General features: G+C 34.8%; 2 protein-coding genes, 1 long non-coding RNA gene and 1 other non-coding gene across 5 annotated transcripts; 2 read left to right on the plus strand and 2 right to left on the minus strand.

Annotated features, from left to right (window-relative positions):
• Positions 1–249: 249 nt before the first annotated feature.
• Positions 250–6,730, plus strand: LOC100185571 (importin subunit alpha-7). Its single transcript, XM_002122843.5, has 13 exons — positions 250–431; positions 767–854; positions 1,132–1,233; positions 1,412–1,635; positions 1,981–2,069; positions 2,332–2,431; positions 2,810–2,940; positions 3,250–3,361; positions 3,555–3,667; positions 4,066–4,206; positions 4,494–4,666; positions 5,003–5,121; positions 5,794–6,730. Exons 1-13 carry the CDS (start codon positions 315–317, stop codon positions 5,863–5,865), a joined length of 1,581 nt encoding a protein of 526 aa, XP_002122879.1. The 5' UTR covers positions 250–314; the 3' UTR covers positions 5,866–6,730.
• On the minus strand, positions 6,002–8,509 carry LOC104265783. The gene is made up of 2 exons (XR_717278.3): positions 7,517–8,509; positions 6,002–6,774 (listed from the first exon to the last, which is right to left on the minus strand). It is a non-coding gene; the product is annotated as an uncharacterized LOC104265783 (long non-coding RNA).
• A 1,995-nt stretch (positions 8,510–10,504) lies between these two features.
• On the plus strand, positions 10,505–20,242 carry LOC100183904. Of its 2 annotated transcripts, XM_018812211.2 has the most exons (14): positions 10,505–10,650; positions 11,131–11,296; positions 13,187–13,410; positions 13,925–14,042; positions 14,368–14,455; positions 15,169–15,273; positions 15,901–16,060; positions 16,466–16,636; positions 16,965–17,086; positions 17,340–17,502; positions 17,999–18,224; positions 18,617–18,804; positions 19,093–19,641; positions 20,125–20,242. In XM_018812211.2, the coding sequence occupies exons 1-14, from the start codon at positions 10,591–10,593 to the stop codon at positions 20,209–20,211; spliced, it is 2,427 nt and encodes an 808-aa protein (XP_018667756.1). In that variant the 5' UTR covers positions 10,505–10,590; the 3' UTR covers positions 20,212–20,242. The 2 variants fall into 2 exon arrangements, with proteins under 2 accessions (XP_018667756.1, XP_002123268.2); XM_002123232.4 differs by lacking the exons at positions 10,505–10,650; positions 11,131–11,296 and adding an exon at positions 12,218–12,377.
• On the minus strand, positions 11,870–11,976 carry LOC113474324. The gene has a single exon (XR_003395988.1). It is a non-coding gene; the product is annotated as a U6 spliceosomal RNA (small nuclear RNA).

Consider the following 20,242-nt stretch of genomic DNA (forward strand, 5'->3'; position numbering starts at 1 on the left):
TTTGGATGAAATTATTGTTTGTGTAATTCAGTTACATAGTATTAAACCTAGTTTAAAAATGTCGCAGTAAAATTTAGTCTGTGTCGTTAGTTTTGGGCGTTTTATGTAAGCGAAATGAACAAGTAAAAAATGATTTTGTTTCTTGCTTACTATTAATTGTAACTATTCTAATAAAACGTGAATCTTTGTAAAACTAAGCTCAGTGGTTAAATGTGAAGTAAAAATACCCTTTTATTGATTGGGCGGCTTATTTTACCGATAGGAATCTTAGAAAAATTGTGTTTTCGTAAGCCAAATTACTTCTAAAATAAACCATGGCTTCGAAAGAAAGGATGAAAAATTACAAAAACAAAGCTAAAGATCAGGAAGAACTGAGGAGGAAGCGAGAAGAAGAAGGGATTCAACTTCGGAAGCAGAAACGAGATGAACACGTCAGGATCACATTTAAATTTTAACCCAAAATTAATAATGCATTTTATGGTTAACTTTTACGAAGATTTTACTAAAAAAATTTGAACTAAAATATAGCTGAATTTGACTTACAATATGTTCTTCTCGTTTTTTACAATGAGGTCCATTTCGACTTAACACAATTTGTCTGTTTTTTTTCGAAAATAATACCAATATTATACATTATACTTGTATTATACAAGATATAACTATAACAGTAATGCTGTACATATTAACTGCAAAAATGTTTCCGATATTTTTAAAATAATGGCAATTAAGCTATAACCCTCTAACAGTAACATTGTTGTTTACCCAGGTATTTAAACGAAGGAATGTGAACATAGACGACATGGAAAGTGGGATGGGGGACCATCTACAAGTTGGGGTGGTTAATTCAACATCAGGTAAGTTCTATCTATCTCAGCCTATTGTAAAATGTGAATGGATCTGCATGTTTGTATTTGTGAAGGGCCGATGTTTCCCTTGTCATACAGCAAAACATTGTCAGGGTTTGCTGAAAAATGTCTTTTCCAAGCCCTGTTTCAATAGTTTGGGGTCACAGAAAATGTCATCCTTGACAGGACTGAAAAAAAATAATTGCTATAAGTGTAAACACCACTAACACACACAAACATTTATTATTATATATATATATTCTCATACTGTCTACATTCCTTCCAGGAGATGACAGAATAACCATGGATATGATTGAAGCAGTTCGCTCTGGTAGTTTGGAAGAGAAATTCTTATACACACAACGGTTCAGAAAACTTTTATCTAAAGGTAATACATATATATTTATAACGATTACCAAATTTAAAAAAAAAATTTAAATAAAAGAGTGTGTTATTTTTATTAATTTTTGTATTTTTTTGTTTTTTACTTTTTGTGTTATTTTTTTTTCACTTAATTTCTGTCATTATAATATCATATTTTTAACCCCCACCCTCTAACCCTCTAGAACCCAACCCTCCTATTGACGAAGTCATCCAAACTGGTCTCATCCCAGAATTCGTCAAAATGTTAAGTTGCCACGAGCAACCGACGTTGCAGTTTGAAGCAGCATGGGCGCTCACTAATATAGCATCAGGCACCAATATGCAAACACGTGTAGTTATTGATGCGAATGCTGTTCCCATATTTATTCACCTTCTGCAGTCAAACCATGAGGATGTGAGAGAACAGGTAATGATGTTTTTTTATAAAGTTGTAAATTTTAAATACCGCATTTTTTAAAATTATTGATTCTTTTGGAAAAAATGCAATCATTGAAACTTAGATAGATCTATTTTTTCCCAGAATAGATGTGTGTTTCTTTTTGTATTTGAAATAAACTTAACTGATTAATTCCTAATTGTAATATTTATACTATACTAATGTAGTAATGTAACTTAATGTTTACTGTATTTTATACTTTGCCACCCCACGTTTGGCGTCCATGCTTTCATTTTATATGGCACAAAACTGACCGTGGCGTACATTATACATTAATACAGCAATTATTTTCATTTTTACACATACAACTTACAGGCAGTATGGGCACTAGGAAACATAGCAGGTGACAGTTCACAATATAGAGATTATGTGATTGAGTGTGGAATTGTTGCTCCTTTACTTGTGTGAGTAGATTGATTTGTCTAAACTGTAACTTTGTAATTTTTGGTGGGGAAATTTTTTCGGGCATGAATGTATGAAACAAAGCATCCGTGTTATAACGACTGTCGTTGCCCCGCCACACGAGGATAAATAAGTTACAATTATTTATACCAATGTATCTAACCTAATTATTTGGAAGTGGTATATTTATATATAGTTTTTTCATGAGATAGTGGGTTCGTTTTTTTTATATGATGTTGTTTTTAATGAAACTCTTGTTTTCAGCCTTGCACAAACCAGTAACCGACTATCCATGTTGCGTAATGTAGTTTGGGCAATTTCAAACGTATGCCGAGGAAAAAATCCCCCACCTAACTTTAAAAAGGTAAGTTTTAATTAAAAACGTGCAATGATCATTCTGGTCTCAATGCGTCCTACAGTGTAGCATGCTATTGAACCCCTTTAGCACAAAGTTGACCTATTGTTCCAACCTTATAGTAGGCCAACACTAAAATTGTCTGCACTGCGTCGTTTAGTAAATATGTGGAAATAATAAGTTAAGTTTGTTTTATAAAAAAAATGCATCTTACTGTATTTTGCTGTTGTGAATACTTCTACATAAGGTCTCTTAAAATTTGGCAAAATACAAACAGTTTTGTTTTATATGGGTTGGGTAGCCAAGCTTACTCCAACTAGTAATACTATCCTGTTCTGTTGTAAATTCACCTCCGGAAATTAAAAAATCTACAATACAAACTTCCAGGTCTCCCCGTGTCTACCTGTATTAGCAAGGTTGTTATTTAAAGAAGAACCCGATATACTTGCTGACGCTTGCTGGGCTCTTTCGTATCTATCTGATGGACCAAATGAAAAGATTCAAGAAGTAGTTGATAGGTATGGGTTGTGTTTGGCATATGAGGGTGAGGTGTTAAGTGAGACACACCTGAGACCTGGGGTGTAGGCTTATTGGTCCCAGTCCAGTCTATTCTATAAGGATGAGGTCTTCATTGAGGCACATCTGAGACCTGGGATGTAGGTTTGTTACCCTAACACTTAGACTGCTATCATCTAGATTCTAGACCCCACTGGGGCAGTAAGTAGACACTCAATAATAGAGGTTCTAATCTATGAGGGTGAGGTCTTCAGAGAGGTACATTAGCACACATGAGACTTGAAATAAAATCTCAAATATTTATTTTTTAGCGGCGTTTGCCGTCGACTAGTGGAGTTACTGATGCACGATCACCACTCGGTGGTATCAAGCGCTCTACGAGCTGTCGGGAATATCGTTACTGGCAACGACATTCAAACGCAGGTAATCAAAAAGTTTTCCAAACACAAGTATTCAAAAATACAGAAAAATGTCAGTCTGTAAAATTTGTACATTTTTCTTAAAAAAATAAATGTTTTTTGTAATTTTTTGATTCAATATAAATATGAGTGGTAATTAGTTGGAAGTATTTGATTTTACTTTGTGCTCTCCCTTGAACTATTGTTTATAACTGCAGGTAATCTTAAACTGTGCAGTGTTGCCTGCACTTAATCATCTTCTATCAATAAACAAGGATTCGATAAGAAAAGAAGCGTGTTGGACGATATCGAACATCACTGCTGGTAATAGGTAAGTAATGTTAATGTGTGCATGGTGTTCATATTTTATATGGGTGAAGTCCTTGTCAGAGAGCCCATCTAGCCCTAACAATAATGTCCATAACTTGTCACTGAGCATGAGGTGTATAACTTTTATTTAGCGTTTCTGTAGTTGCCCATAAACTGAAACAGATATCGTCCGTTTTACTATCTATTACAATTTACTATCTATTACAAAAAGGGTGTTGGGGTAATGGGCCAAGTCTGGCCTAAATCCCAGGTCCTCACGGACCTCACCCATACAAAATAGAATAGATCTATTACAATGGTTCTATGGTGTATAAAAAGCTCATGTTATAGCTCATGCTCAAGCTCATGTTATAACTCGACAGTGAGCATAAAGACCACACTAACTACTGTTTCCCACAGACAACAAATCCAACAAGCAATAGATTCAAATATTTTCCCAAAGTTGATCGAAATAATGAACACGGCTGATTATAAAACACGCAAGGAAGGAGCTTGGGCGATTACTAACGCTACTTCTGGTGGGATACCTCAACAAATAAGGTGGATGGGATTATGTGTGTTGAATATGCAGTGTCTAACTCTCCCTGCCAGTCTGCCACTCCTGTATTTTTTGGATGTTATGATGATCAGTGATTCCCAAACTATTGTGTGCTGTGGGCAGGCTATCCTAGAATTTTCTGTATTGTTTTTGTTCCCATAAACAATTGGTTGCTGGGTAAAATCTTCCTTTAAAAAAACTGTTAAAATAAATACACTGTTAAGTTTAAAATCTCCCTTTAAAAATACTTTATTATGTTTAAAGAAAAACTGTATATTTGTTCCAATAGATATCTTGTAAACAACAATTGTATCCCTCCGTTATGCGACCTTCTTGGAGCACAAGACGCACGGATTATACTAGTTGCTCTTAACGGGCTGGACAACATATTGAGGCTTGGGAAGCAAGAAGCTCAAGGATCTGGAGCAAATGAGTTTGGGAATATTGTGGAAGAATGTGGAGGTAAATGGGGAGAAAAAGATATACCGAAAAGTCAGGAAGAAGATCCAACAAGTTTATAGAAATAATAACTTTTATTGGTCTCTTTGAATACCGTAGTGAAGATTTAAAAATATTTTAAACGAAAAGACAGGATATAGCGACAAAACAACAGTTGTTAAAACACGCCTACAGACAAATGAGTGGAAGAGTGAGTAAAAATTGAAATAAATAAAGAAGTTGTGACAAATTGAAGGGTAAAACTCTGTTTTATAAAAATTTATAATTTAAAACCCAAAAACAATATTTGCAGGAAAAACAAAAAATTATCTACGGTCAAAATTGTTGAAACACTTACAGGTTTGGACAAGATTGAAAGTTTGCAGAGCCACCAGAACCAAGATGTCTACCAGAAAAGTTTTGACGTGATTGAGAATTACTTTGGTTGTGAAGACGAAGATCTTGGGCTCGCTCCTGCTGTAAGTTGGGTTAACTTGCATGTTTTGTGGGCTGTTGTATTTATTTAACTTTATTTCTGTGTGTTGGGACTTTTCAGGCTAGAGTTTATGTTAATTCGCTTGTTTTGTTGGCTGTGTTTATTCAACTTTAATAACGCTTCTGCAGCTTGCTCTAACTGTAAATTCGGTTAGGTTTGTGTTAATGAGTTTGGGTATTAGATAGGGCTATTTTTGGCTTGGTTACTCAGCTGTATTCTGCTGTGAGTTGTTTAGGATCCTGGTTATACTACTGTAAAAAAATGTAACCCATTTTTTGGAATGTCGTTTTTTTTTTCTTGCCTGATTGGTGAACTGTGTAACTTATTTATCCTTGCCTGGTACAGTAGGACAACGACAGTCGATACACAGCTGTTATGTACATTTGCAAAAATTAGTGTCAGACTCAAGCCTTGAACCCGTATGGTCTGGTCTTACCGCATGTGTGACTTGTTTGCGCCAACTTTCATGCGAATTTAATAATATTGCATGCGAGGGTGAAAAATGTTTTTAAAAGGTGACAATAACAGACAGCTTGAATTTTCTTCAGTTATTTTTAATTCGATGCGAACTTTCTCTCTGGTAAGTAATGAATTGCAACGACAGTTATAACATAGGCCTACTTTTCAAAATACCAAAACACAACCTTTTTTGCAGGTGGACACAGAATCGAATCAGTTTTCTTTTAATAACACATTAGTGGGACCAGAACGTTATGAATTCCAATGAAAAAATGAAATATTGAATTCCAGCTATGGGCAGTGGGGCTATCTTTCGTTTAATAGCCCTTAGCTTTCAGGCCAAAGCAGAGAATTGTTTTTGCGCGAATCTGGGGACATAGGCTTCAGGTTTTTGGATTTAAAAAAAAAAAAAATTGGGGGACTGCTAAAATACAGTTAAATCCATAGTTTTACATTTTGGGGTTTTAATAACACAACAGTATTGATAAAATATGGTTACATTCATTCGGTAAAACATAGAAATCTTCATTGATTAAAATGTCAAACATTGTATAACTTGACCCCGTTTGTTTGTAAAGACATTAAGACAAGTGTAAAACTGGGGTAATAAAAAATATATTTTCATTCTAAAAATTAGGGTAACATGCCGCCCTTGACTTCCCTAACATGACGCCTATGTCTGGGCAACTCATTAATGTACTTCGTACTGCCAGCCACAGTGGTACTCATATAAAATACAACACAACAAGATAACTGCTTCAAGGCCACTGTCCTTTCAAAATTGAATTTTTAGAGCCTGGCTGGCTCAATTTTGTTTTATAACGAGCAAGTGTTTTTTCCTCTTCTATTACATTTTGTTCCAATTTCCATTTTTGCTTTTTTCGTCCGTGCAAATTTGATTTAAAAATAGCAAAATGTTTTTGCCAAAATTACTTTATAGTGTAAGTAACAAATATAAAAATGAACCGCAAATTACCAAAAAAGTGCAAAAGAAAAACATCGTTTTATATTTCGTCTCTGTAGCAGTATGCTTTTTAACCTTTAATCGCCTTTTTCGAAACTAACTAAACACAAAGTTTAGTGGTGATATTTTCACTGCTCGACGCAGCTTATAATAAACCAATTTTCCTTTAGATTTGTTTTTTGTTGTTTTTCATCAAACAGATTGCCAGAATACCTGAAAAAGAAAAACAAGTATATAAATGTTAAAGACCAATCTTTGTATGATATGTTATTATATATCTTGTGTGTTTTAGTACCATGTGTATAGCTTTAATGAATTCATGTCAATTACTTTTTGTGTGGTTGGGCAATGACAGTCAGTTTACATACACCTTCTGCCTGCTGACAAGTTACCATCTATTAACTTATGTGTATGTTGTTTTTTTTTGTGATTGATAATTTGTAACTTTTATGCCCCTGAAGGTTTTTTGTGAATATGGCAATTTTGACAACATATTAGTGACCACTACACTAAGGTAATGGTCCTTAAAATCTCGCATAACATAACTTTTTATTTCTTTGAAAAAAAATGCGAACATTGTATTATTTGAACCGCGAAGACAAGAAATCCACATCGAAAGAGATCAACATAAAAAAACAAGTTAATGGGTAAAAGTCGTGGAAAAGAGTTTCAAAGCGTGGCTGTTGAACCCAAAAAGGACACAAACACAAAGAAGTCCTACGGATTCAAACCTGGCATTCCAGGTAAAAGGTGAGTGCATTAATAACTTTGCAATTGCTAATTAGCAAAAAAATACCTTTCTTTATAAAAAAATACATAAAAAATATTTATATTTCTTTATTTTTCAACAGAAAACATTAAAAAAAACGTTTCCCTTGTTTTCTAGGTTTTGAATAATCTAATCTTAGCTATTCACAATGGAAAAAAATCACAATATATTTCTGTAACAACTTACCAAAACTGATAACTGATGTAAAAACACAAGCTACCCAAACTATTGAAGCAAATATTGGATCATAAAAAATCTTTTTCAGTTCTTCCATTTCGTTTGGGATAAGCGGTAAACCAATCACCCACAAAGTTAGTGCAACGTAAAGAAACAAGATAATTATAGCACAAATGTTAAAAAAGACCTTATATTTCGGGAATAGTATTTCACCCATTGAATCTAAAGGTCTGAAAATGTAAAACAAAGGTGACGGATACGAGGCTCCATACTGCTATGGTGATCATCTAGATTCTAGCTGGTAACTGGAAAGTTTTGGTCTTAAAATGTTCCTTAGGCCTCACTGATACCAGCTGTACAATTTTTTGGCGAAAATATCGGACTTTCGTGTCGAAAATTAAACTTTAAATGCGCAAAAACTTGCTGCGTCACCGTAATTCGTATGACTTGCTAAAACCATTCCTCACCAAGTACATTTTATTCACTCGCAAGTCGGCGCTAGAGGTGCATGAAGTTACCACATGTAGTACGCAAAGACATCGTATTCTTACTAAGTTGTAGAAACAAACAATAACGAAAAAAGCGATAGCCCTATCCAAACAGACGAAGAAATACTTGTCTATACGAATATAATACTATAAATTGTGTCTACATTTTTACTTAAAATTCTCTAAAATAAGGTTTTATTGTGTCTTTATAAGAATCGATTCAATTTAAGCAATATTGTGCTTTTATAGTTTACTTAATCGATTACTTAATCGAAAGAACGTTTGAATATCTCAAGTAGCAAATACTCTTTATAAATTAAATACACATAGCAGACCAGATACGCTTCAGTGATATATATAGGTGCTAGAGCTAAAGTATAGTGTTTGATAGCGATGGAGAAATAGTTAGACAGCTTGTGTATTTGTACCTGTGTATACGATAGCGTATTCTATATTAATTAAAACAACCCAGAGAAAGGGAATAGCAGCAAAACAGACACTTTTTTTACAAAAGCATTTATGCAGTGGGGTGGGGGAAGACGAGACACATTTTCATTTTATTTTCCCGTACCATATTTCGCAGTTAAAGCGAAACATTCAAAGAAAAATAAATCCGCATTATCTTGAACTTCATAGACCGTTGTTAATTGTTTAAAACACGATTAGAATATTTATATATTATATGCTAAAGGTGTCCCATCTTTTCCACCCTTCTATAATAATGTAGTTAATTAAGCTAAAATGATGTAATTGCAATCAGTTATATGTTTGCCAATGGCCAATAATGAGCATTAGACTATATTTAAATACAATGTGGGTCTTATTTGCTTTATTTATTTTGATTTCAGTTCGTCCCGCCACTGAGTAAACCAATATTTTGAAACTGTGAGATAATAACAATATTGATTTAAAAACGCAAGACTTATATATATTGGTTTATGGTACAATAAATATTTACTGATACAGTCCAAAGTTTTGTCCTGAACTGTATATAGTATTGTCGGGTAAGATGAATATCTTTAGCACATAAAATCCCATTTTTCCTAATTGTTTTTAAACAATTAACAACGCTGTAAAATAACCGTGAGGCTACGGTTTATAATTCTGTTTTCACTACCAAATAAGACGATAAAAAATAATGAAAACTTCCACTACCTTACCCTAGCCTACTTATTTGTGAATTTTTAACGCGCTTTGTTGAACAACAAAAATGTCACGGGTCTTGGCTTTAGAAAACGTGAACTGAGTTTACAATAGCGTGACTCACAGTGTTATCGTTTAGCATACGCTAGTTTATATTTTGAACGTTATATAGGACGTTCGAAAAGTCACTGTGCACTTACATATTTATTAACCGACATGTTTCAGTATAGAATCCAGGAGGTAAATATGAATGACAATTATAAATGATGTTGAAAGTGACCCCCGTTATACCATCAATACAGGCTTACAGCGGTTTGTCTGTGTCGTTTTACCTAGATTAGCTTGTAAAAGCAGTGGTTGTATAGTAGGGTGGACGAAGATTTTCTCGTCAGATTCGATAGCAAACAAAGAACATTCAAAGAATTATAAAACCGTATTCTCGCGACTTCCATAGACTGTATTTAATTGTTTAAGGCACGGTTAGAAAATTTAGATAATATTTGGTAAACGTGTCCCGTCTCCCCCCGTCCTACTATATTTAATGTAAAGTTTGGCTATTTTACAATAAAATTCGCTGTGTCAAGTGCAACGAAATACGTAACCGACGAAAATCAAGTTCCAACAAGCTGCATAGTCTGTTAGATAAATATTTCTTATAAAATGGCATCATCAGTTTCTTAATCAAATAGATTAATTTGCTGTGCGTTTGCTTTTTTATAGTTTTATGACGAGTTGACATGCGTTTAGGTTAAGCAAAGTTAAAGTGCTAAAACGAAAGTTCACCTTTAAATTGGGTAATTGGAATTTATAGTTTTGCTACCTTATCGTTTTATATCGTGGCTAAAACGAAAGTTGTTAAAGTTGCAACATCATGAGTGATATACAAACAGTGTTATATAACTTGAACAGTATCTACTGACCAAACAAGGCTAAAAGTATCTGCAAATGATATGTACCAGCTATATCCGTTTTGCTGCGCACGATTTCGGTTGATTTTCTGCTTTGGGAATGATAAGCGTCACGCTTATGCTATTCAAGCGTAGCGTTTTGAGATAATACGCAAATAAACACGCAGTGCGTTGCTTTTTAGACAGTTTACATGCTGCATTATGCTATAAATGTTATAGACTATGGAGTTTTTAGGGTGAAGAAATAATTAGATATTTATGTATTTATTTTTTCGTATACAATAGCGTATTTCAAACTAATTAAAACAACGAAAAGAGAGGAATTAACAGCAAAACGACAGTCGTTAATAGGCTACGGGTAAAACTACTTGAATAAAGTGAAATGGAATTACTGCAAATCTATCTGAGCCTATACTTCGGTACTTTTGTATTAATATTCGTTCTATATACTTTAGGTTTATTTTACTATATTCGTGTAAACTATTAGACGTGTAAACAAGAGAGCACGAAACAATTTGTTGTGAGAATTCCAACTTTTTACTTTATGTTGGGCATTATGACGCAACAGAAGGAAGAAAATAACTTTATTGCATGGAGTGACTTGGTAAGACAATAAGTTTTAAGGGGTTTACCCGAAATTGATAATAGAATTTACATCATCTTATTAAACTTAAACAATGAACGACGCTATTAAATTTAGAAGGACGAAAATAGCTGGGTGACACGTTTGTATTTTAATTTGCCCATAGCGGGCACGCCATGGGACCAGAATTTAGGCCAAATTTGGCCTATTAGCCCAACATTGTATGTGACCTTTCTGTTTTGTATGGGCAAGGCCCTACATGAAGTGGTGTCGTGAGACCAGGGATGTAATACAGAGTGTTTGTATTTTCTAAACCAAAAGTACTGGCTTAATGACAGTTTAGGTTTACGTATAAATGAATGGTACTTATTTACCGTCACATGGCGGAGCAACGACAGTCGTTATAACACGCGGGTGTTCTGTTTCCTACACCTCGTGTCCCTTTACAAGTTACCATGTATGTAACTTTGCGGCGATTATTTGGAAGAATATTTTTCTCAGATTGAGCGTCGTTTCGAAGAACAGACAACTGAACGTGAACTTGTCAAAATTCTGCATATCGGTGACGTCACAGACCATGACGTAGCAGACATTCGAGTCGGTGACGAAATACTTATTGGTGACGTAACAATTAAGAACGTTCGGTTACGTTTGTATAAGGGAACAGGTAAATTTAAAATAGATTTTAATAACTGGCTTTAATAATTCTTAGTTAATTTTTACTTTTTCTCTCTTTTTTTAAATACAAGATTGTTTTGTTAGAATAATTTTAAGTTTTTTGTTGTTATATTTTTTGTGTATTTTTTAATCTTTAAACTGTTATAAAAAAATTATAACATTTTATGTTATAATATTTATTTGTTATAATATAAATTGCTTACTAGTGTAAACACCAGGTGTCCATAAACACCAATAACAATTTAAAAAAAAGGTAATGGGCCATGTAATATTTTTAAGATAGTAACTTAGTTTAGGGCTTGATTTTTTGGCTTGTGTGACATTTTCCATGTGTCTGTCTATGCTACTTTATTTCTGGCAGATAGGCACATACATATCTCTTGTAGTGGGTAAAAATATTGTAACCCTGGTCTCTTTAGTGGGTGTACTGAAATAAATACCGGCTAGAACGAAATAAAATCAATCTTAGACCTGAAAATTAGTGGCACACACATTTATAAGCAATTTTGTGCCATATTGCCCCAAAATCTTGAGTATTGTTTTAAATATGGGTCCAAAAATGAAAAATATGGAACGCTTCACGATTTTGCGTGTCATCCTTGCGCAGGGGCCATGCTAATCTTCTCTGTATCGTTCCAATTTTAGTATATGTACTGCCGAAGCTAGTACATCTATACCATCGGATGCCTTCCAGACTTATAAGCGTGCTTAAGTCTAGTTCTCAATTTAAAGGGGAAATACCGTCTGTGTACGCAGAGACACTGTCTGTACGTTATTTGTGCGTTTTTGGGCTCGCGCGATCCATTTTTGGCGTTTTTAGACATAAAAAGCGGTTTATTCGCCCCAAAAATTAAAAAAAAATATATTTTTACTTATTAGGGGATTTTTCCACATGATTATGATGTAACAAACACTCGCTTGGGGATCTCCCCTGCGCGCGCAGCTTTTGAGTCAAATTTTCTCCTTGACAAAGGACGAAGTTTAGTTTTACACAAATTTTAGCGTAAAACGTGATTATTGCTAATTTTAAATGAATATTATGCGGGAAGTTAGTTTATATTGATTAGCAGGTAACTAACCTAAACTCTAATGTAATTTTTTTCTGCATTTTGTTGCATTTTTTTGTGTAAATGATAGTTTTAGCGTGCGAAAAATCTATTTTTTTAAACTTTGGTTGAAAAAGTTTCTAAATAGTTAAAATTTAGTTCGGATTATTAAAGATTAGGTGTAAACCTATACCTGAACTGTAATATTTTTAACTTTTTAAATAAAATATTCATTTAAAAAAAAAGATTCACTAAAATTTCGAGTTTAAGTTTTTGAAGCTTGTTATGGCAGATTAGTGAGTGTCTGTTAGATGTATTTGTTTATTATGCAGTTATACTATACTGTGTATATGTGTTGAAATTGTTTTAAATATGTGTAAATTAGCGATTTTGGCAGCCAATTTTTTGTAAATGAGGTGTAAACTGTATTGAAGTTTAATCTGCTTCTTATAAAATATCAATTACACCAAGCCTTTGAGAGTTCTCGTCACAGCCACGCTAATCTCTTGTCCAAACATTATAGTGTTTATAATTGTGAAGAGAGCTTGGGGCAATTGTTTGTTTAGTGGTTTAAAACACCCGCCAGTTCGTCTGCGACGTGGTGGTACATTATCAGGGTTTGGTGTTAAGTGTCTAAGGATCTTTTCACACTTATAATACACCTGGTAGCAGCAACACACACCCATATATATATATGTATGTATATGTGGTGTTTATTAACTAGGTTACTTAATTCAATCTTATAACTAGAATATTGTCTTAGATAAGAAAAAGAAATTATGTTGCAAATATAAAGTTTCATCTAAAATTTTCACCGATTTGTGGATTTTCAGAGCAATCTCTAAGTGACAGCATCGAGCTTTCAGTAAAAAGTGACATCAAGTTCATGGTCTGCCCATATTTTCCTGACTCGCATGTGTTCGATTCCGTTGGTGAAGTAATTGACGTTTACCCCGCCGTTAAGTGTCGTGTATATCCAGTTACGTCGTTCTGTGTAAAGGTTGATGGGCAACAAGTAGAAGTACAAGCATTTGAAGAACTCAACATTATAAAACCTGTGAGTATTTGTGGTTTCTGGTCTTCTTTATAAGTGTTAGATTCTTGTTTCTTTTAAGAAAATCATTTTTAAATTAAGATAATGGGACCACTACAACTAATTTATATAGGTAATCTACAACTATTACTAACGTGGGTTTAGCGGTTACAGTTTTATCTGATACTTGAAGTATTCATTACCTACAGCAGGTGTATAACGACTGTAGTTTTGCTGCTAATTTCCTTCTCTTTGTTGTGTTATTTAACCTCATCTTCGCTACTTTATCTGTGGACAAAAAATAAATTATGTTAACATTTTTTGTTTAGCTTCATAATGGTACTTTGCAAAATCAATGGTATTGGGCTAACATCATGTTTTATATTGTGTGTTTATTGCATACTTAATACTGTATCCGATCCGCTAATTAAGTTATGTTAATTTCCTTCTCTTTGTTGTATTAAGTAACCTAATCTTCGCTACTGTATTTAAAGAGATATTATGTCATCGTTATCGTTAGGAAGTTGTTTTTCCTCAGGTGCTTGGTTCTTCAGAAGATTTTCTCGAGGTTTGTCTCGTAAGAAACTTGAAACATCTTCTTCTATCAGCGGATCTTAGCGTTCAGTTCATTCAAAAAAGGCCGAACATATTAGGGGGTAAGAGTTGTATACAGATGAACACTTTAAATATTTATTAAGCTTTCAGTGTCGTTTTGACGGGTTTTGGATAAACTTATTTTTTTGTGTTACTATTCTATAGTATGTACCTGTCTGTTATTTACTGACAGTATAGCAATTATAAAGACACTACTTTTTAGAGGTTAAATTTTAAGTAATACATTGGTTTCCATTGTGGCTTGGTATATGAAGGTTTTATTGCAGCATTGGCTAAATAAGTGAATCCGTAATGTCTTAACATTTATTCGAAGATTGCATTTTAAGTCTACGGCGGAATAGACTTAGCTTTAATGTGTTTTTTTAGATGAATTGATAAAACCAGAAGATCAAAAACTTTACAACCTTTTTGAACTTGCTACAGAGATATGGTCACCTGATCGCAGACCACTAAGGTAAGAGATTTCTATTTTATGTGTGTGTGTATGGTGTCCAGGCCACTAAGGTAATCATGGTAGGAAATAGATTTATCTTGTGTGTTGTGTGAAGTCTAATTGCATGGTCACAAGTTGAACCACAGTAAGTTAGGTTATATATGCATCGGGTTTTATTCTTTGTGGGTTAGGTCCTTGTCACAGACCTGGGATTTAGGACAGAGTTGGCCCATTACCCCAACATTGTATATGCACATTCTATTCTATATGGGTGAGGTCCTACAGTGAGGCACGCCATGGGACCTAGGATTTATGCCAGAGTTGGCCCATTACCCCAACATTGTGAACGCGCATTCCATTCTATATGAGTGAGGTCCTACACTCTACATAGGACCTACTAATTAGGCCAAGCACAGCACAGTACGTTAGGTTACTGACTGGGGAAATATGTCAAGTTGACAGAAGTACTTGTTAAGACTGCTCAGTGTTGAATGTTTGGACATAACATGTTGTTCAACAACTAACCTTTAGATCTACCTGAAAATTGAGCTAATTTTAACTGATGACAAAGCTGTCTAATGGTCAGTTTGACACAAAAGACAAAAAGCCACTAAAAATAATCATCCACAAATTAATATGTGGTATCTCGTAAGCGGGCTGAAGCTGTAAAAAACAGATAATGACTGTCGTTGCCCTGCCACGCGAAGCTGAATAGTTCATTTATTTACACACAGGGTGAAGTTCCCATTACAAAATGTGGTGGAACAAAACCAAGCAGCCGTCAAGAAGTCATCACTTTGGAGCATGGGGTGGAAACGGAACAAGAAAGAAGGGATTTGGTAACGTTCTTAAGTGCTCAATTTGCAGAATAATAATTTCTGAGGACCTAGGATTTAGGCCCATTATTCCAAACTAGGGATGCACATTACAGAATTTCAAATCCATGAGATTCGAATCCTTTTGTATTCGAATCTAATTACGGGATTCGGTATTCTGTTTAATGACGTCATCACACGTCATCTCATAAACTATATTAACAATTTTTTGAAACTTATTAATTAAAAAAAATTTTTTTTTTGTGTTTGTGGGACTTTCAAGAGTAAACGTTCCCGACGTCTATTTATAGCCTGCTATACGTTTCATGACGCAAAAACAACCCAATAGTACAATTTTTGGTCATTTTACAGCTCATGATCCAACAAGGCTGCTATGAAAGAGTCAATAAACTGACTTTTGTGGGTAAAATTATTTTTCCCGATAAATATTAAAAGATTCGAAATTCTAGATTCGAAATAAAGTGTTCTTGGATATCCTAGAATACCTAATTATTCTGTAAAGTGCATCCCTATTCCAAACTAATCTTTTTTTTTGTTAATTTTACGCAAAGGTAAATTTAGGATGTAGTTACATGGTGTTACACCAATTAATCAAACAAACTAATCAATTACCTTCCTTTTGACTCAAAGTCCATCCGTGACACCTCGTCAACGAACCAACGAATTAAACCTCATTCCTGACACTTGGTGGAGCAGTGTGATGGTGATTGAACCTTTCCTATTGGTCGATGTAATCAGCACAACTGTGACATCACGGAATTTTCCGCTGAGAGCCGATCTTGATATAACAGTAAGAAAATATTTATATTTCTGCTTTGACGTATGTATGTTATCTGGGGAAATTTGTAATTTGACCAACTGTGGCTTAAAAAAATGTTTTTATATATATGCAGTATGATCTATAGGGGGTGTAATGAGCCAACTCTGGCTTAAACCCCCAAAATTGATATAACGTTAAAAAAATAGTTATAACAACAAACATTTTTTTCTATGTGGAGTATGACATATGGTTTCTATGTGTAAATCTATCATTTGTATTTCATCTATAGATTAGTATATACTCTTTAAATAGAATGGTATATTTATATACTATTTACTCTTTTTAGGACACTAACATATTGTTTTATTAAGCATACTGTTTAACTACTTTTATAATGCCTTGAACGACCTATTTCTCCGAATTTATATTTACCAGGTTACAGAGATGGTTTCGACGAATATAAAACCACATTGTGATGTCATAAGTGACTCTCCGACAGTGGCGCTACATATGTTGGATTTATACTCGTTGCTTGGCAACAGTAACCGAGAAACTGCCATAGTTGTCATGGTGATCAACCAACCAAACGGGAAGAATCCTTTACAGGTGGATTATTTTAAATAATTTTTAAAAGTTTTTTTTTGGGGGGGAGTGATAGGCAACATTGGTCTAAATCCTAGGTCCCATGGCATGCCTCACTGTAGGACCTCATCCATATAGAATAGAATGTGCATATACAATGTTGGGGTGGGGTAATGGGCCAACTCTCTCTCTAAATGTCATATTATCAGAAGCCTTACCAATTAAAAAAAACACTTTTTCATCCTATCTGATACATTTGGTAATCCCAGCGACACTTTTCTGAACAAAGAGAAAAATTTGACCATATTCTCCATTGCTTTTAAATTAATGCAGTAATTATTATTCCACACAGAGATCTACATCCTGCCAGTGGGTGGCGCTACACAGCACACGGAAAGTTCCCAAACTATTGATGACATCACAAGACAACCAGCATTATCTTGTATCGAGTGAATATAATGGCAGATTTAACAAGTAAGTCTGTTTAAACATGGGCAAGAAACGTTTTAAAACACTGGAGAAGCGGGAATAGTTAGACCCACAATCCTGTGAAACAAATTAAACTTATCAGTTGTTTTGTTTATTGGTTAATGCATTGCAGAATTACTTTTTGGTCTATGTTTTGTCCAAGTTTTGGCCATATTTTTCTGAAAGGCTGATAATTTGGACAAACCATTAGTGACCACTGGGTTGGATCAATTGCCGTTAAAAGAAATATTTTCCTTAGGGTTTACCCCAGAGTAGCAGACGTACCAATAACAAAGGAGAGACCCCTTCTATATATTGGTGCTTCAGATGATTCCGGGAACTTTCTTGACTCATGTTTCGAAGGACAATATGTTCGTTTCTTTCATATGAATGAAGTGACGGAATATGGGAAGATATGCAAGGTATTGTTGCTACTTACCATATTATACTTGTAGTGGCGCAGCCAGAAAAAAACAAGGGGGGGGGGGTTTTATTCAAAAAATTTTCAAATTTTTTTTTTTTTTTTAATTAATTTTTTTTTTGGTTTAAAAGGGGGGGTCGCGACATCCTAAACCCCCCTGGCTGCGCCACTGTATACTTGTATTTGGGCGTATGTATATACTGTATTTGGCTTATTGTATTTACTCCAGGCATATTATGTGTATTTTGGCTCTTTTGGCAAGAATTTTGCTAACTGACATTTGGAGGACATATTTAGGCCGTCTTTATTAGAGTAATTGACACTCAGTATTCTAATTTGTAGTTTTTTAACAGTTAAGTTATATTAACGAAAGAGTGTAATTTATTTATCTTCGCATGGCAGGGCAGTGGCAGTTGTTATAACACGTCTATTCTGTTTCATACACCTTATACCCACGTACGAGTTAATATATATATATACAAATTTTATTCCTACAGTACGCGACGTGCTTGGTCCTGGACACTCCTACTGACCGTGGAAGTCCCGCTACTTTCCCCATGCATCTACGTGGTGAGTTCCGCTCTGTCGATCGTGCGGAACTCCGAACACGTGACTTGCACACCAGCCACCTACCAGTAACGGTTTATGTTCAACATCAAGATAATAATTTACATTTTGATCCGTTGGCTGGGAAAACTTTGACAGTGGAGAAAGTTATTGAAGGTAAGGGTTATAATATTTTTAAATATGGGTCGAATTTATTTTATTATTTTTAATTGGTTTCCAAACTGTGGTACGCGAGCAATTTCTTAAGTTCACACCAAACCATAACAAATGATCATTTAGTGATTGTCGTAAGCATTATGCCAAGTTTGTGTTGCGAATTCCTGCCGAAAAATACACATACGCACATATGCAGCTACTAATTTCACTATTTGAAATTAGTTGTTCACGAGCCTTTAGGAGTTTAGTATGTAGTTGGTTCAAGAACGGTGCATAAACCAATAAGTGGTACGCGAGTAGATAAAGTTTGAGAATCACTACTCTAACGTTATCACAAGTTATACATTCATAAATATTTACCAAATTTTTCTTTTATTAAATTTTTCTAACAGACACTGTGGTCACTCTGGAAAAAATTCTCAAAATTGATAAAAAACTTCAGCCACGTGGTGGGGCAATGGTAGAGGTAGCAGCACACAGATCTGAACTGGTGTTCATGAAAACTGAGGGTACAGAGTTCGCATCCTACCCAAGGAAGACAAAATTTACAAATGTTGAAAGATTGCCATTTGTTGAAGTTGTAAGTGTGGCAGGTTTTTGTTTTTTTTACAAGTTTGATTTGGTTACGATAGTCGTTATAACACAGGTGTTCTGATTCATACACCTGGTGCCTGCTTAAAAGTTACCACGTATGTAACTGATTTAACCTTGCATGGCGGGGCAACGATAGTCGTTAAAACACATAAGTGACCACTGGGTTGGAGTCAGTACTGTTAAGTGTCTTGTCCAAAGACATACTAAAATTTTAGTCAATATAAAATAAAGTATAACAATTTATTAGTAATATGATGTTTGTATTTTATTTCAGTTGTCCAATCGCGATGTGGCAGATATGCAAAATTTATCTTTTCAAAAGTTTTCTCCAAATAATAGTACAGCCCCTCTGAGACCCCCTATGCCTAAACAGTATCTACGCAAATGCAAATACTCAATACGCCGGACAAAAAAGAAGCAAAAAGACATTTCCGCTGAAAATATTTTGGCAGAAAAACTGAATTCAATCACTTTAGCGAAAAACAACAGCAAAAATAAAATTCCCCCCCAAAAAAGTTCCAGCGAAAGTAAAAATTATCCTGTTCCAAACCATGGGGGAAAATTCGCTGCTTTTTCTGAAAACGGGGGTTCTCAATTGACCCCCAAGTCACCACCAGTGCGACCAAAACCTGTACGTCACCAATGGCAAGAAAAACCACCCGTACCAAATCGCAGGCATTGTAATTCTGTGCCAGAAGAAGATTGCTACACCCCAATGTCAAGTCTATCATTAGATAAACCACTTGATTCGAAGCCACATTATACAAAGATAATACGACGTAGTAATTACCCAACTGACCAAACCAAGTTTGACTTTAAACTGGTAGGTGAAAAGACGAATATAGTTTCTTTGTTCTTGCTTGGTGGGCATCGAAAGTCGTTATGGGTGTTCTGTTTCATACACCTCGTGTATGTAACCTATTTATCCTCGAATGGCGGGGCAACGACAGTTGCTATAACACGGATGTTCTGTTTTATACACTTTGTGTCCGCGTACAAGTTACCAAGTACCTTTGTGGGGAGTTAATTTAAAAATGTTGCGTATGGCTGACAATTTGCAAAAACCATGAATGACCACTGAATCATAGCAATTACTGTTAAGCGCTTGCCCAAAGTTTACACCCACAATAATATTCTGGGTTACAGTCAGCTGCTAGGATACTAAACCTATATATAACTTTATTCATACAAACATTCATACTCGTAAGCTGGCACGAGGTGTTAAACCCGTGTAATAGCGACTGTCGTTTTCCGGCCACGCGAGGATAAAGTAAGTTACATTCATTCATCATCATACTATTTCCAGAGCAACAGAGATCACCCACATTCGAAGTCGGAAGAAATGCATTTATCTTCCAAGCCCCTGTTCCAAGGCCCAGAGCTCTTACTATGAGTCCAAGCTACATAAACCACAGCAGTTTAAA

This window comes from Ciona intestinalis, chromosome 6, assembly GCF_000224145.3.
Source record: "Ciona intestinalis chromosome 6, KH, whole genome shotgun sequence".
Lineage (NCBI taxonomy): Eukaryota > Metazoa > Chordata > Ascidiacea > Phlebobranchia > Cionidae > Ciona > Ciona intestinalis.